The sequence below is a fragment of the Oryzias latipes genome, chromosome 2 (genome assembly GCF_053564925.1).
Source record: "Oryzias latipes strain Hd-rR chromosome 2, Olatipes_Hd-rR_3.1".
NCBI lineage: Eukaryota > Metazoa > Chordata > Actinopteri > Beloniformes > Adrianichthyidae > Oryzias > Oryzias latipes.
Window position 1 is genome coordinate 44,389,939 of NC_136238.1, and position 18,627 is coordinate 44,408,565.

General features: G+C 39.5%; 2 protein-coding genes across 5 annotated transcripts in view; one reads left to right on the forward strand and one right to left on the reverse strand.

Annotated features, from left to right (window-relative positions):
• The first annotated feature begins 255 nt into the window (after nt 1-255).
• On the forward strand, nt 256-13,757 carry LOC144988864 (uncharacterized). The gene is made up of 2 exons (XM_078940056.1): nt 256-400; nt 8,376-13,757. The coding sequence occupies exons 1-2, from the start codon at nt 256-258 to the stop codon at nt 10,400-10,402; spliced, it is 2,172 nt and encodes a 723-aa protein (XP_078796182.1). The 3' UTR covers nt 10,403-13,757.
• A 2,866-nt stretch (nt 13,758-16,623) lies between these two features.
• Nucleotides 16,624-18,627, reverse strand: part of LOC144988885 (uncharacterized) — a 30,190-nt gene continuing 28,186 nt past the window's right edge. For 3 of the 4 annotated variants that reach the window (XR_013652952.1, XR_013652949.1, XM_078940188.1), the window contains exon 4: nt 16,624-18,615. The gene's annotated coding sequence lies outside the window, so the exon portion shown is untranslated. The remainder of the gene's footprint in view (nt 18,616-18,627) is intronic. The other variant, XR_013652950.1, reaches the window with a different exon arrangement.

Genomic DNA, 18,627 nt, shown 5'->3' on the forward strand with positions numbered 1-18,627 from the left:
CAGCGTTAGCTTGTGTGCAGAGGTCGTTGGTGTTTTGTTGGGACGTTTGTGAGGTTTTTGGACAGAAAGGACGATACGTGGTTCGTGTGGGAACTCTCAGCATTTTCCAAAGTGTCGTAAATGAGTGAAGAAGTGTTGAACGGAAAGACAACGTGGATTGCTGTGATTGTGAGACTAGCAGATGATCGATCGGAGCTGCAGTGAAGAGGACGGCGGTGTTTGTGGGAGTTGGAGCTGAAGATCGGAGCAGGAACCATGTCTTCAGAACCTCAGGAAGGTTCTGTCAGAGAACAACTTTCTGCTGCTGAAGGAACCATCGTCCAGAACGAGGAGGAGCTCTGTCGTCAGCGCAGACTGCTGGATAGCAGCTGGAAACCACAGCTTCGACTCAACATAGTTGGTACGTTCACTGCTGCATCATCCACCTGCAGACAAATAGATCCATGAACGTCTTTGTTTTCTTCGTCTGAGCTGCTATCTGGATTGCTATTTAAACCCAGTCGCACAGCCAAGGGCTAAAATAAAAAACACTCTTTAGGTTTTGGGCTGAACAAGATAAACATTTACTGAAAACACTAAAGCTAAACATTTAAGCCTTTAACTTGTATTTCGATATTAAAATGAATAAAAATATCCAGGAATATTAATCCTGAATAAATCTAGTTAAACCTTAATTAATGTATAATATTTTAGTCTCCATAAAAAAGCTTTGTCAAAATTATACAAATATGACCATGCTGCAGAACGAAACAAACAAAGCCTGAAAATATTTATAATTAGAAAAAAATTAAATAATTCCATTTTCTTTGCTCTTTTGTCCATTTTTTAGAGCTGGACTCCTGGCATCATTTTTAACAATAAGTTCATTTCTTGGTGTGTGACGTCCTGAGTGTGTCTTTTTGAAACATATCAGAGGAATTAGATTTTTCTTAAACCCTGTTATTGTTAATATCATGTTTGAGTCTTATAAAACATTAAAAAATTAATCATATTGCACATCACTGGGATTACTCCAAAAATAAAACAGCTTCTGTCAATCAGTGTTGCTCAGCACACTAGTGTCCTGTGAGAGATGGTCAGGTGTGCTGCGAGAAAAAAAATAATCAGCATAATATCATCTCTGTGTTTATGAAAAAAGGTTTTGGTTTCAACCTGAGTACCGTATTTCCATGACCATAGGGCACACCGAGTTATAGGGCCCGGTCTCAGTTATGGGGCATTTTTCAGTCTTTGACACTAGCAAAAGGCCCACCAGGTGTTAAGGCGCTGGCACGTTAATGCCCTGTTCGGACCCTCAGAGCCTCCAGAGTGGGTTAATAAAAGAACCAGTCTCTGCAGGGGTGTCAAACATACGGCCCGCGGGCCGTATCCGGCCCTCCAGGTGGTTTAGTCCGGCCCACACACGAAGAGTAAAAATCATAAGGGTATTTAAAAAAGAAAGCAAATTTCTAGTCCATTCCTGTGGCGAGTTATGATTTTTTAAAAGAAATAACCGAAATGCACAATTCCGCCACTCGAGGGAGCAAAGGAAACACAATACAGGTGAATCAGCATATCTCTGCATGTGCCAAAAATGAATCCTAACATCTCTGTGTCTGGGTAAGATGCACTTTGGTTCCCTATGAGCCTTACCACTGTTATCTTGCTATGAGGATGATCAGTAGCAACACCCTAATGACCAAAATGTTGTCAAAAAGTGAAGTGGAGTAAAGAGCTTTCCAGGAAAAATGGACAGTTTTTTTTTTCTTTCACGAAGCTGAATGCAAACCCCCATGCTTGGTATGTCATCAACAGGTTGCAATGCTCAAATAATATAACATTCAGCACTAAGAGACTCACCATAAGGAAAAGTTTCTGTATTGCTTCAGTGTCAGATGTAAAATATCCAGTCTGTATAAAATTAAATAGACCAACTTTTTTTATTGAATTTAATTTTATTCGTGATCCATTGGCCCCAAGTGATCAGGCTATCATGTTGGTTGAGGCAATTTTTTTTCCAACTGAGTAAAAAAAACTAAAACAAAGCTGTTATTTTGCCTTTACGTTACTGGTCCGTCCCACTTGAGATCAGACGAGCTGAATGTGGCCCCCGGACCAAAATGAGTTTGACACCCCTGTTCAAGAGGAAACCTTTATTATGACTGTTCTCCGTAACTGAGTAACACAAACTGAATGCTCACACACTCACGTGTGCTGACTGTCTCCCTCCCTCCTTCCTGAACATGCGCAAGTGCAGACTCCGGTCTCAGCACACACAGACATTCGGTGTGTGTTTAAAAAGGCTTCAGGAGCAAATCTGAGATGGTTGTGATTTATTTTAACATAAAACAGCATGCTAAAATCCATCAAAACAACAGTCGGACAAAATTTTTGACAAACACGTCAGGTTCCCTTTTGTCATTGATAAGATAAGATAAGATAAAGCTTTATTGTCATTGTACAGTCACACTCGGTACAACAGCACAACGAAATTGCAATTGTCAGAGTCTGTCTAGTTGTTGCGCTGCTCCAAGCAGACATATTAGCTCAAGCTTCTTCAATCCATTCAACAACTGTGGTGTAACTTGCACAATAATAAAAGCCAACTTTTCCTGCACCCTTCTGCGTATCTCTACCGCGCTGCTCCACGTCTGTGCAGAAACAGGGCGACTAATCTGTACGGATCACTTATCATCCATTCAGCTCTATTAGCTTCCTGTGGGATCTGGTGTCAGACCGTGTAACAAGTGAACAAAGTAATGATGCTCGGAGACGAGACTGTCCGGCATCAGCACCACTGCTTTTCACTACAACTCCCATGATGCATTGGGTTAATGTGACAGCTTCTCTTACTGCACTGCTGTTAACTGTCATGAAGCACAACAAACACAAACATCAGTTCTAACAGTTTGAAAATCTTCATTAACAGTTTTTTTCTCCTTCAAGGTTTTTGTTGGAGAACAAAGGATTTAAAGTCAGAGATTTCAGTGTTTGGTTCATCTCTATAAAAGAAACGGCTCGTTTTGACAATTTCTGTTTGAAGGAAAAATTCTATTTGAGACTTTATTCGCTTTTGAGAAACTTGAAGTTAAGTTTAAATATAATTAACATAATGAAAGAAACAGCATTAAGGTGAAGTGACACATTTAAACTAAAAATAAACTATTTAAAACAAAAAAGAAATAAAACATTTTTGTTAAAGTTATGTTTTTTATTTAGACAAAAGAATAATTAAAAGCTACGTTTAGTAGAAAAGAAAACAAGAATGAAGGATGTGCATTTTCTGCTTTTTTTTAAGTTCTTTAGTACAATAATTAATTCAAATATTATTTCCCATAAAAGCCCTGTCTGCATTTTTATTTACAGTAAAGATTTATTCTCCCCTGCATTTATCTGCATTAGGGGTGTAATGATTCATTCATCAACAATTAGATTTATATCATAATTTTTGGTTACTGATATGATCCATGGTTGATATTGGTTCATTTTGAATATTGTGATTCACTGACCTAAAGTTGATTCTGTGTATCTTTAGTCCAAAAACTTGGATTCTCATGTATCACAGAACAGGATGGGAGTCAGCGTCTTATCTGCATGATTTGCAATGCCAAGTTGAGCAACTCTAGCCCCGCCCCCTGGCAAAACTAAAGGAACACTTCAAGAAGCTGCATGGAGACGGTCAATATAAGAATACAAAGAAAGCTGAATTCAAGGTGAAGAGAGTCAGATTCCATGATAATGCCACTCTGCCTACTCTTGTATTTGTATCCATCAATAAACCGATCCTCACAGCATCATATGAAGTTGATCGCAAAGCAGAGCAAGCCACACTCCATTGGTGAAACAGTAGTGAAACCAGCTGTGTTAAAGATGGTGAATCTGATCCTCGGAACAGCGGCCGAAGGTAAATGATCCCAAATTCCTCTTTGAAATGACACCATCAGTGACAGAATAGAGGACATGAGTAAAGAAATCTTGGCTCAAGTAATCCAGATCTGATTTGAAGCCCGGCAAAATTCAGCCTTCAACTCCACGTGACTACAGACATTGCTAATCTAAGCCAGCTTCATGTTTTTGTGCGGTACGTGAAAGACGACATGATAAAAGAAGAGTTTTTATTTTGTAAGCATCTTACAACAACAACAACCAAGGCAGCCGATGTGAAGAAGCAGTTGGAAGACTTCTTTAGAGACAATAATCTTTTGTGGGATCACCATCTTTCTGCAGTTTGTACGGATAGAGGTCCAGTCATGCTGGGAAGAAAGTCTGGTTTTGGTGGGCTAGTAAAAGCCGCTGCACCACATACTGTTATGCATTGTATTCTGCACAGTCATGCATGCGTTGGTAACAAAAGCTTTGAATCCAAAATTGGCAGAAGTATTTAAAACTTTAGTGGAATATATGAACTATGAGTGAAATAGTGCTCTGAGCCATCGCATCTTCAGTGAGCTGAGCAGAGAAATGGGCACTGAATTTGAGGTACTTCTGTACCATTCTAATGTGCAGTGGTTATACCGGGGACAGGTGCTGAATTGTGTTTTTGTCTTGTTTGTGGAATTGCATTAACGTTGTCATGCAGAGTGCTTCAAAAATCATTTTCATTTCGCGTACATGGCTGATATATTCGCAGCTCTCAATCACCTTAATCAGCAGTTGCAAGGAGGTGGAGTCAACATTATGGAAGCAAAAGAAAACCTAATGGCTTTTCAAAAAAAGCTACTATTATGGAAACGACAAACGGAGAACAATCACTTGGCAAACTTTCCCCTTCTTGACAACTGTGTTAGTAAGATCGAAGATGTGTCTGGAATTGGTGAAATGTCTGTACCCAGGGAAATGAAACAAGCAATTGTCACGCACTTAGATGAGCTTGCAAAGTCTCTCGACGGATACTTTCCTGCATGAGACTCATATCCAGCATGGTTGAGAATACTATTCACGTTTGATGTTGAGACAGCAGAAGTCAATAACGAATACCTCGACGAAATCAATGAAATTCAGCAGCGCCTACAGTCACAGTCACATTCACCCATGCACACACACATCCACACACTGATGGCGGCTCCGCTGCCGAACACTGGCGCGAGCCTTTAACCAAAGGCAAGGTGGGGTTCGGTGTCTTGCCCAAGGACACATGGGCTTGCAAGGTGGGAATCGAACCTGCAATCTTACGATCATGGGTTGACCGCCCTATACCACGGCCGCCCCATTATACTCAGGGTGTGTAGGGGGAGGAGTCTGGGAATACAATACATATCCCAATATTGTACCGGAACACAAAGTATGACTTAGAAAAAAAACTGTATCTGAATATTACTATGTCTTTCATTGAAATAAATTTGTAAAACTCTTTTTGTTGAATGATCACAATGTTAAGCACAGCAACTGTATTTCATGTATAAGTTGTTTTTACCCAAACAAATTGTGCTTTTATTTTGGTAACTTAAAATATATAAAGGGAAAATTGAACATTTTCTGATTTCCACAAAAAAATATTTTTAAGTATAAAAAAAAAATAGAACGAATATGCCTTAACCAATAATGTTTTAAGAGTATGATTGAGGAAATAAAGTGTTATACCAATATTTCTTAATGCAGCTTTTCCAATACTTCAAGACTTAATCCTAGCACAGAGATTCAGTTCGGTACCCATCCTAACTAAAATCAAAGTAGTGCATGTCTCATAAAAACAAAAAAAGCTGCTTCTCACTGAGATTTTGTTGTTTTGTGTGTAGAGCTGCTCAAAGAGGCTCAGTGTGCTCTGCTGCCAACCAGGGGTTGGAGGTTTAAGTGGAAAACTAAAATCTGACACTGAAGGACACTCATAAATAATTAAATACATATCGTCCTGACAGCTTTTTAAATTGATACAAGATCAACAAATGAATTATCGCGATATATTGCCGAATTGAATTTTTTCTACCACCTCTACATAAAACCGTTTCTGCACATCAGTGTCAAGCCAGGCTGATTTTTTTGAGCTACAGTTCCTATTTTGTTTTCAGAGTTCTATTGGGAGAACTGGGGGAGGTGGAGGGAGGAATCTGGTGAGGGAAGTGTGCAAATCTTGTGCGATTATCTTTTGTTCTCTGCTTTTTATTATGGCCCGCAGCGTGACCCCCGCCGCATGCTCGAAAAGTCACCAAAACGTGCACACACCTGGGATAAATTGCAAATGAATTTTCCACAAAGTCAAAGTTACCCCCCCGAAGACGATGACATCACGGCCAGCGATCCCGTCAAAAAAATGAATGGGCCGAAAATCGCGTATGGGGCCCAACAAAATGTACTTCAAAATACAGTCGCGAAACCAAAACACACTTGTCGGGGATATCCCAAAGAAGTTTTGAAATCATTACGGGGCGGCCACACGATCTACGGCTTGGCGGCCATTTTGTGGCGAACTCAGAGAAATGGCGATTTCTTGTGTTTTTGACAATATGGGAAAACGAGACTTTTTTTAAGCGATTTTCACGAAATTGCACATACATGCCAAGACCTTGATTCTAAAATTACCAAAGAAGTTTCGTTGACCTTTGACCTTGGCAAGGGGCGGCCATCTTGAATTTTCATAAAAAAGCACCTTTAGTAACGGATACAAACGAAAACTCGTCCTAGGGATTTTTATCGATCTTTTTGAAACTTCTCTGGCATCAATGGCAAGCTACTGTGGACAAAATGTTGGAATTAGAAGTTGTAAAATTTGAAACGCGTGCGCGTGGCGAATTCGCAACCGTCGCCATTTTAGCTAGCTCGCACATATTTTATCAGAATGTCCTGAAACTGAAATATGCGATTCCCTGGCCCACACTGAACAAAACGATGTCACATACGACAAAATCGATAAAGGAATGAGGCCGTGGGAAACAAAAAACGATCGCAAAAAAAGTGCTGACTCGGCTACAAAAAAAAAAAAATTCAGATTTTTTTTCTAAGAATCGGCTAACGAAACCCAGACAACTTTGTCGGGTATATCCAAACAAAGTTTTGAAATCATTACGTGATGGCTACATGACCCACGGTTTGGCGGCCATTTTGTGCCAAAATCTGCCATTTTGAGTTTTTCGCGTTTTTATACAATATGGAAAATTGAACCATTGAACCTTTTTTCAGGCGATTTTCACGAAATTTGACTCGCATGTCCCTAGCTTAAGTCTACAATCACCTCTGGAGTTTCGTCGACCTTTGACCTCTGGAAAAGGCGGCCATCTTCAATTTTCTATAAAAAACACCTTCACCACTGGATTCAAACTTAAACTTGTCGTTGGAATTTTCATCGATCGTCTCGAAACTTTTTGGGCATCAATGGCAAGCTACTGTGGAAAAAATGTTGGAATTAGAAGTTGTAGATTTTAAACGGCGTGTGCGTGGCAAGCTAGCAAAGTGGCGCACTGTTATAACTCCCATGCATTTCAATGCAATACAGTGAAAATTGAATGCATGCATTCATGCCTGAAACAGAATACATTGAAAAACACTGGAAATGGACATATAAGGAATGTGGGCGTGGTTAGCATAAAACCCCTGTTGCTAAGGATGACAAAAAGTTTACTTTTATCGATTTGACTGACGTCAATCTGTTCGTCCTCCCAAGGGGACCAAAACATAAAATGGTTGCTATGGAGATAAAATCAACAGAAAAGCCGCCATTTTGAAAAAAGTTTTTTTTTTAATTACTTATGACATATAGCTCTCATCTATGGAGTCAGTTGATGATGCTGATCGCAATGGTAGCACTTTTAGCCACATTAGCATAGCTAGCATAGTTAGCATAATTAGCATTTTGAGCTATTTTGACTAACCTTTATCAACGTGAGTGGTGAGGACGGTGGTGCGTAGAGTTGGGCGTGGAAGGCGGGTTGCGTCTGCGGGCCATACAACGCCGCTTGCGGCTTTAATTAGTATTTATTTTTTATGGCTATTTTTATTGCTTTTATGTTAGGTACTTTGTGTGCTTAACTGGAATGAAAGACGCTATACAAATCAATAAAGTTTGAGTTCATGCTAGAAATGGTAACAGGATTTTTTCCCCATAGATCCTTATTGTTACAAATGTATTAATTTATTAAAACTTAAATATATGTCTGTTTATATGCTATAGTCAAATTATGGATCTCAATGTAATTTTTCTCATGAATAAATTCAGGGGTCAAGAGGTTTAGAGTTTCTTTGATTCACCGAAGACTAAAAGACCAAAATCACTTCTTGATTTCTTAACTTTGAATGACTAAGTTCTTAACTTTGAATGACTAAGTAGAGTCTTTTTTAAAAGAAAAAACATTTTATGCAAATTTTTTTTTTTTACTGCAATTTTTTTTTATTTATTGCTGTTTAACAAGATGTGTAGTCTTTTGAAAGTATAAAAGGGGCTCCTTTCTGTGTTTATGTCCCTGCAGTTCTCCCCCAGCAATATATGACTGAAAAGGATTTTTGCAACCAGCAGAAGTTTTTCCGAGAACGGGAGGAGTCAGAACCACCACAGATTAAAGAGGAACAGCAAGAACCAGAACTGCCACAGATTAAAAAACAGGAGGAACCAGGACCACCACAGATTAAACAGGAACATCGGGAACCAGAACTGCCACAGATGAAAGAAGAACAGGAGGAACAAGAACCAGTACAGATTAAAGAGGAGGAGGAGGAGGAACCAGAACCACCACAAATTAAAGAGGAACAAGAAGAACCAGAGCCACCACAGATTAAAGAGGAACAGCAGGAACCAGAACTGCCACAGTTAAAAGAGGAACAGGAAGAACCAGAACCACCACAGATTAAAGAGGAACAAGAGGAACCAGAACTACTACAGATTAAAGAGGAACAAGAGGAACCAGAACCACCGCAGATTAAAGAGGAACAAGAGGAACCAGAACCACCACAGTTTAAAGAGGAACAAGAGGACCCAGAACCACCACAGATTAAAAAACAGGAGGAACCAGAACCACCACGAATTAAAGAGGAACAAGAAGCACCACAGATTAAACAGGAACATCGGGAACCAGAACTGCCACAGATCAAAGAGGAACAGGAGGAATCAGAACCACTTCAGTTTAAAGAGGAGGAGGAGGAACCAGGACATTCACAAATTGAAAAGAAAGTGGGGGGACCAGAACCCTCAAACATTAGAGAGGAGCCAGATGATCTCTTCATCAGTCAGGATGAAGATCAGCTTGATCTGAAGCAGGAGACTGATACCTTGATGGAGATTCCTACTTATGAGGAAGATGAGAACAGAGAAGCAGATCTAAACAATCAGCAGAGATTTAATGTAAATGACAGTCAGGATGAAAAAGCCACTTCAATTACAGATGAAGAGATAGACCCACACAACAGACGGCAGAGGATCCAAAGTTTTGGTAACTTGTCTCAGTTTAGACTTAATATGAGAATCCATAAAAGGGGGAAGACTTTTTCTTGTAAAAAATGTCATACAAGTTTTAGTGAAATAAGTTCTCTCAAATCACATATGCAAACCCACAAAGGAGAGAAGCCTTTTTCTTGTAAAGAATGTGATACAAGTTTTACTCGAATATATAATCTCAAAAGACACATGAGAACTCATTCAGACGACATGCCTTTTTCTTGTAAAGAATGTGACAAAAGCTTTGGTCAAAAATATAATCTTAAAATACACATGAGAACTCACACAGAAAAAAAGCCTTTTTCTTGTAATGAATGTGATACAAGTTTTACTCAAATATATAATCTCAAAAGACACATGAGAATTCATTCAGACGACATGCCTTTTTCTTGTAAAGAATGTGACAAATGCTTTGGTCAGAAATATAATCTTAAAATACACATGAGAAATCACACAGAAAAAAAGCCTTTTTCTTGTAATGAATGTAACCGAGGTTTCATTCGTGTAGCTGATCTCCAAAGACATATGAGAACTCATACAGGAGAAAAGCCTTTTTCTTGTAGGGAATGTGATAGAGGTTTTAGTCGTATATCTGATCTCCAAAGTCACATGAGAATTCATACAGGAGAAAAGCCTTTTTCTTGTAGAGAATGTGATAAACGTTTTCGTCATTTATCTGCCCTAAAGAGACACATGAGAACTCATACAGGAGAGAAACCTTTTTTTTGTAAAAAATGTGATACAAGTTTCAATTGCTTATCTAATCTCAAAAGACACATGAGAAGTCACACAGGAGAAAAGCCTTTTGATTGTAAAGAATGTGACAAAAGTTTTAGTCATGTATCTACTCTCAAAACACACATGAGAACTCACACAGGAGAAAAGCCTTTTTCTTGTAAAGAATGTAAAAAAAGTTTTAATCAAATATCTCATCTCAAAACACACATGAGAACTCACACAGGAGAGAAGCCTTTTTCTTGTAAAGAATGTGACAAAAGTTTTAGTCAAATATCTCGTCTCAAAGCACACAAAAGAATCCATACAGAAGAGAAGCCTTTATCTTAACCGAATGTGACAAAAGTTTCAGTGATGTACAGTGGGGAAATTAAGTATTGAACACGTCAACATTTCTCTCAAAAAACATATTTCTAATCGAGCTATTGACACAACATTTTCACCAGATGTTGGCATCAACCCAAGTAATGCACACATAGAAAGAAATCCAAACATTTATGTCCATAAATGAAGTTATGTGTAATAAAGTGAAATGGCACAGGGAATAAGTATTGAACACGCTTACTGAAATTTATTTAATACATAGTGCAAAAACCTTTGTTGGTCATTACAGCCTCAAGACGCCTCCTGTATGGAGAAACCAGTCGAATACATTGCTCAGGTGTGATTTTGGCCCATTCATCCACACAAACTGCCTTCAAATCTTCAAGGTTCCGGGGGTCTCTTCTCTGAGCCCGGATCTTCGTTCTTTCCAAAGAGTTTCAATTGGATTCAAGTCTGGTGATTGACTGGGCCATTCTAGCAGCTTTATTTTCTTCTTCTTCAAACAGTTGAGTGTTACCATGGCTGCGTGCTTGGGATCGTTGTCTTGCTGAAAGATCCACCCTCTTTTCATCTTCAGCAGCCTGGCAGATGACAGCAGATTCTGATCAAGAATGTCTCCATACTTTTCTCCAGTCATTATTCCTTCAATGATATGAAGTCTACCAGTACCACATGCTGAAAAACAGCCCCACGCCATGATGCTCCCACCTCCAAACTTGACTGTTGGTATGGTGTTTTGGGGGTGATGTGCGGTGCCATTTTTCTTCCAAACATGTTGTGTCTTATGACATCTGAAGAGTTCAATTTTGGTCTCATCTGACCAGAGTATCTTCTCCCAGAATGTCATGGGTTTATCCAAATGTTGTGTCGCAAACTCCAAACGAGCTTCAACATGCTTCCTCTTCAAACATGGAGTCTTGCGTGGTGTGCGTGCATGGAGGCCATGGCGGTTGAGTGCATTACTTATTGTTTTCTTTGAAACAACGGTACCTGCTGATTCCAGGTCTTTCTGAAGCTCTCCACGAGTGGTCCTGGGCTGTTGGAGAACCCTTCTGATGATTGTTCTGACTCCTCTGTCTGAAATCTTGCGAGGAGCACCTGGCCGTGGCAGGTTTTTGGTAATGCCGTGTTCTTTCCACTTCCGGATGATGGCCCCAATGGTACTCACTGGAACTTTCAGAAGTTTAGAAATGCGCCTGTAACCAATGCCTTCAGTTTGTTTTGCAACAATAAGGTTGCGTAGGTCTTTGGACAGCTCTTTGCTTTTACCCATCATGCAATGCTTCTTGTCCAACATCTTGCTGGTGAGAAACCTTTTTAAAAGGCATCAATCAGGACTATACCAGCTGATATTACTTTGCACTAATAGGGGGCAGGTTAACGTTCTGAATACTGACAAACTCCAGCTGCTTTCTTGGCTTGCCAGACCTTTTTACCCCTCCTTTTCTTCATGTGTTCAATACTTATTCCCTGTGCCATTTCACTTTATTACACATAACTTCATTTATGGACATAAATGTTTGGATTTCTTTCTATGTGTGCATTACTTGGGTTGATGCCGACCTCTGGTGAAAATTTCGTGTCAATAGCTCGATTAGAAATATGTTTTTTGAGAGAAATGTTGATGTGTTCAATACTTATTTTCCCCGCTGTATTTAATTTAAAAACACATAAGCACTCATTCTGTGTAAGGGGTTTTGTTTAATCTTTTCTTTGGTAAGTCAGGAAAACTCTACAGAGTTCTTGACATAAAAAGTGGAAAATATGATTTAAAAAGTAGCTCTTTTCTATAATCAAAAATAAGCTGAAATTTAATACAGAACGTGAACAGATAAAGTGAAGATTTGCTTTAATTGGATCATTTTATTGTATCTTGAAAAAAAACCCCAACGTTCATGAAATTAATTCTTTTAGATGTACCTGTATATAGGGAAATATTATTTTGAATCATAACTACATGTACCATATTTTCACGACCACAAGGGGCACTTAAAAGTCTTAGATTTTCCCAAAGATGTTGGGGACGCCCAATGAGGTGGTGCACCTAATGTGTTATTGTGGGACTTCGTCAGAGGACATAAAAGAAAACAGCATGAAAAGGGGGGAGAGAAATGTGGATGTGAAAGAAGACACACCCCAAAAGGGCAGGTATGTCCATTCAGCAGAACGTCATTTTTTTCAACCCTAAAAATGGCAACTGCAAAAATACATGCTTATAAAGCGCAGTTTAAACTCCAAGCCGTCAGCCATGCGGAGGAACATGTGAATCGAGCAGCTGTGAGAGAATTCAACATCAGTTGTATGGTTCGCAGGTGGAGGAAGCTGGAAAATGAACTCTTGACAAGTCAAGAATTTCTGCAGAAAATATGGCGAAGTGGCCCAAGTTGGTAAACCAACTCGAGCGATGGATTAACGATCAGAGAAAATCTCTACAGTCACGATTCAATTGAAGGCATTCAACTTCCAGCAGATTACAAGGAAAAGCTGTCCATCTTCCACTCATACTTGAGTAAAAAGGTTGCCGACAAACTCATTCAGCCGTGCCACATCACCAACATAGACGAGCTGCCACTTACTTTTGACATCTCGGTGAGTCACACTGTCAAAAAGAAGGGGACCAGGACCAACAAGAGCAATACACACAACAGGACATGAAAAGTCGGTTTGGATTCTGTTTTATGACTGAAAAATAAATCACAACCAACTCAGTTATGTTCCCACTGCCTTTTTTAAAAACACACCAGCATTCAAGCAACCAAAGAATAATATGTTCAAGAATGCCCATTAAGCGCATTCTAAAAACGTGCCATGCATTGGTGTGTACGTAGCATAAGAGTTAGATCTTCATCTCTTGAGTGGCTTTCAACATATTAAAGTTAACATTTCTACTGGCATTGTTCGTTGATTTGATTTTTAAAGACATTTTGCTAAACCCCAATCAGAAAACAATATTCAGTATTTTTTTTTTATTGGTAGTTTTCTTGTGATATAATAATTTGGTTTAAAGTTGCTTAGTTAACCATTGTGGTCGTAGTTTATAATGAGACAATGTGTAAGTTGCTTTAAGTCTGTGTGTTACCATGACAACACGTCAAATATGTATACATTTCTAACACACAGCGAACATTTGATTTTATTGTTTTAAACTAAGACTGACTGCAGTTCATACATAGTTGAGATGTGAGCAAATGACTATTTTGTAAAGAAAAAAATTCCGATAAAGAAACAGACTGGTGTTTGTGTCTGGTGTTCTTGTGATTCATGTTTTCTAGCATACATTAGAACTGTTCCTCTGTTCTTTTTGGTTCTCAGTGTTCTGTCCCAATCTTTACTGTGAATAATAAAGTAGACATGAACATCAGTCAGAAGTGTGGAGTCTTTCCCACAGTGTGGGTTTCTGCTATAGCCAATGAGGATGTGGGGATATCCCGCCTCCCCTCCCCTTGACTGACATGTCACTGTTTTTACGTTTCGACAGGTTTTAGTATCAAATCGCAAAAACTAAAAGCGCAACTCAAACATACGATTTCAAAATAAACTGCAACTCAAAAACAGGATTTCAGAATGGCCAGAAAACAAATCGAGAACTCAGAAATATGATTGTGCTTTGGGTTATAGCTTTTGGTTGCAAATTTTAGGTTTTGGTTCTCAATTTATGCATTTTGATTCTCAGATTTGAGGTTTTGATGCGCTGTTTTACTGTTTTGATGCCCAATTCTTTAGGCACTATATTGACACCATATGAGTCCACGGCATTAGAAATACAAACACATGAGGTTAACCTCAGCAAAATATTAGCGTTTTATAGAGTTTGGAAGGAACAGAAAAGCTTACCAGCCGCAGGTCTCATCTGTTGTGGCTGTCGGTCATGTATGGAAGGTTCCAGCAGGTGGGCAGACTGTGCGCTCTTGTTGGTCCAATCGGCAAGCAGAAGCAAACTAAGCTGCACAGCGATAGGGGGAGGTGAGGCGCCTAAAATTTAAAATTAAACACTAACCCCATTTTCTGGAGAGAATGTTGCATTGTAATTCTTGAGTTAAGGTAACGACTAATAGATCCCATATGTAAAAAAACATTGCATTAAATTAATCAAAAGTGAGAAATTAAAATTTCACTACAATAAAAAACTGTTTTTAAAATTACAATTGTTTTTTGTTTGTTTGTTTGTTTTTACTCTCTTAATTCATTTCTATATTTAATGAAAAATGCCAAATGTTATTTAGAGCAGAGATAAAGTAACTATTAATAATTGCCATTACAAAAAATTGGACTGAAATAAACAAAAGCGACAAATTAATGTTTCACTACATTAAAGAAACAGTTCAGTTCAATATAGGATTTTTGTTTGCTTATTTGTTTTTTTCTTTTTTATAAATTTATAATTATTTATGAAAATGCCAACTCATCTTATTCAGACAAGCTGGGTTTATTTTAATGAAATATGTTTAATGAAAACTATAGTATAGAAGAGGCAGGCTCTTCTAAAAGAAACTAGCAGGAGCCCCAGCGCTGGTCTTTGCTTGGATTTGGTTTAGACTTGTTCAGAGTCAAATGCATGTTTTAAGGGGAGGAGGATTATTTGGTTGTTGCTGTTTTTGTTCCTATTCTTACAATCCACTATATGTCCCGTGTTGAATTCTACTATTAAAATGTGGGAAATAAATGTTTTTCTCAAATCCAAATCAATCCAAAAGCCTGGAGACTGGATGGCCGTGGTCCTCCCTTTGACCTGGACACTGGTTGCCATGGCGACCTGCACACTCACCAAGCTGGAACTTAGAAGAAGAAAAAGAGACCAAAATGATTGATAAAGCAGGTTTTCCAGGGAAATCCCACAAAGTGCTTTCCAAGCTAGAACTAAGAATACCCAGCATGCATTTGGAAAAACTCCTTAGCTTCTTGTCGAAAATGATGAGTCATTGTAAAAGCATTCTATGAATGCTCAGAAAACTTCCTCTAAGGTTGTGGTTGTTTGGAGAAGTCCTCCTCTTCCCAGAATTCCTGAAAAAAGCCCTCATTTCTCCTGAGCATCTTCAAAGCCACTTTCTGCTTTAGTTTAGTCCAAACTTGCTTTATGCTGACAACATTTCCAGCTTGAATCCATCTGAAGAATCCAAGGAAACAAACCAATCTAAGTCTGCATTCATGCCACTTCAGAACCAACAAAGCATGTTTCCAGGACGCTGACTTACCAATAGAACTTGGGATTTCCTTTGCAGAATCCTTCTCCGTGTGTTTTCCTTTGTTTTTCTCCCCAAAACCTAAAGCAGAGATTTTTGCTGAGCTGCAGAACAAACGTCTGACTGCTTTAACCGCCGTTGATGGTTTGTTGGGTTTCCCTCTATAGCTGCTATGGTCTTGCTATGGTTGCTAGGTAACGCTGTCTTTGTCTGGGATACCATTCCCTTTGCCTGTCTGGACGGATTTGGGTTTAAGTTTAGGTTTTTGACCAAATGCGTTTAGTTATTTAGCTGTTTTACTGTGTTTTGTTGAGTTATTTTGTCCTACTATAATAAAGCATCTGCACCATGAGTGAGAGGATGATGAGTTTATATAGCAGCCCTATATAAACTCAATGCATTTATGCACTCTGCATATTGTTTTGTTCTTTCTAAATGAATATATCTACCGGCTCAAACTTAGAGATTTGAGAGTTCAAGTATTATAATTAAGATGGAAAAATATGAATTGAATTGGAGTAATATGACATTTAGTTGGATAACTGGGCTTAGAGGCAGAAACGAAAAGATTTGATTAGAGACAGTAATCGGCAGGATTCTGTTCAAAACCGTTTTCAATCAAATGAGTTCCAGTGTCAACCTGGTTGCTTTAGCCCATAAAGTGACTTATTTTCCTTCATTTTCTTCTCAAAACCTTCTGGTTGTTCCACAAATATTTCAGTCTCTTGGAGCATGTCTGTACATCCATTTGGTGTAGGATTGAACCTTCCTGTGCTGCTTTCTGCATCACTCTTGTCATGTCTGCAGTGGATGAAAAAGTCTCACTGAAATCTTCTTTCTGGTTATAGCCTTTAGCCACAAACCTTACTTTATATTTATCACCTCCATCAGCGTCAGTTTTAACAGCATAGACCCCCCCCCCCCCCCCCCCACAGGTAACTTAGTGAGGCTGAAAGTCTTGCTGTCTATCAGTGACTTAATTTCTTCATCATAGCAGCTCTGACTCAGCTGATGCTACTGGAACAGAAATCTACACACATTTGGAAATGTCGTTACATTCAGTGTCATAGTCTGATTTTTATTGAACATTTGCAGAATACAATACAAAAATACAACATTTATAACAACACAAGTCTGAATACAAAATAAATTTATTTTGACCTTCTGAAATTTTAACTATTAACAGAAATAGAAGTAAAAACCAAACTAAGCAAACACAGAAATAAAAAATTAAACAAAGAAATTAAAAAAATAGAAATTCGAGAGTTAACTTATGTCACTAAACCAAAAGATTTACAGATGTTTTTTTGTATGCTAAGAGTTTTCATCATGGTCCTGTGAGCGGAATCCTCTCTATATTTTATTTTCTCTTTTGACTTTAACATTCCTCATGACATGTTCAAGACAAAAACGTTTACTCCTAATAAATCCGCCGTGGCTTGAATTTCTACGTCTGTGGCCCAAACACTGACAAAACGCATTCTAGATTTGGTTATGTACTCAGCCACAGAGGAGAACTCACACCCAATTACCCAGCTGTACAGATGTGGGTTAGTTTCCAATTGTTTCACGACAGCTGACCAGATTTTTCTGTGGCTGTTTTGGGATCCGCTCACAGCCTGAGAGATGGCCCTAAAGTAACAATTTCCATCTCCAATGATTCTTTGGTTGGTGCAGGGGGGCCCTAACAAACCAATGGGAGGAGCAGGTGGGGCATTAAAATTTTGGAACTCAATATTTAACATTGAGCACAGAGTCTGGCAGACATGCTGATTTAAAGGGTTAAAATAGAAAATTTCCTGCTCAGGCTCACTAAAAATTACATCCTGTTCCTCCACAGCAACATCATCTAATTTGAACTTCTTCAGGTATTTGACTGAAGGGTCTGCAATATCAATTTTTAATTCAATTTTTCGTTTTGTTGCCGCCTTTTTAGCTTCTACAGTGACATCTACTGAAGTGTCATGGAAGAGGCTCTCTTTGCAGAGGTTCAGGGAGTTACTTTCTGCAGGACTTCCTAAGAAAGGGTCAAACGTTTCTGAAGCAGAAAAGAGAACCACACCAACTATTTCAGACTGAGTTAACACAATGCCCTGGACTGACCTCTGCAGGGAGTCATGAACTTCACCCACAGAGTCAAAATAATACACCTGTTCACTCAGGACTGCGAGAATGGGAGTCTATAACAGCCCAGCGTCCATTCTCAGCAATGACGGCACACGTGTTCTCACACAGTGTCAGCAGACACGTGTTGTACTGTGCCGTCATCCTAGCCAGCCCCTCCTTCAGGGGAACCAACACACCCACATCAACAAACTCACCCGAATTGATTTTAGCATCCCCGCTAACAATTTCCCCAAAAACACAGGACAGTTCAACCCCATCTACCACTACTTGACCTGGAAGATCAGTCACTCTCAGAAAACCTGCAGAGTCAGTGATTTTGTTCTGTCTCTGCAGGTCAGAGTAAACCTGATCTCCAGCAAGCAGCACAGAATCCAACTCACAACTGTCCCACTGAAACACACTTTGAACAGTGTGCTTGGCAGCAGCCACCAAAGAGATGGCCATGCACTGCCGCCCACTGTTGCTGCCAAACAGCTCACTGCCCTGGTGGAACGATCCTCTGATGCTGGGGAACTTTAACGTACCAGCAGCAAGAACAGGACCAGGCTCCTGGACCTCAGAGGTTACCAGCTCATCATCTGAGGAGCCAAACGTCACACCAACCGGTAGCACCAGCTGGTTCTGATGGGACGTTCTCTTTCAGTTCTGCAGAAAAGGAACCGGGCTCCAACCTTTGAGCAGCAGCGGTGACCTCACACTAACATGGAAATAAAGATCAGATCACCCCCCCTCTGTCCCACATCAACAGGAAAAGGGGTTTTTACTCCCAGAAGATGTTGGTGATGTCAGAGTCCAAAACACCAGCGGCACCAAGATCAGCACAAATGACCAGGACACGCCCCTCAGCGGCTGCCACAGCTTCAGCATCACGACCCCGACACCTCTGCAGCTCCTCTTCCTCCTCGTGTTCCTCTGGGTTTGAGG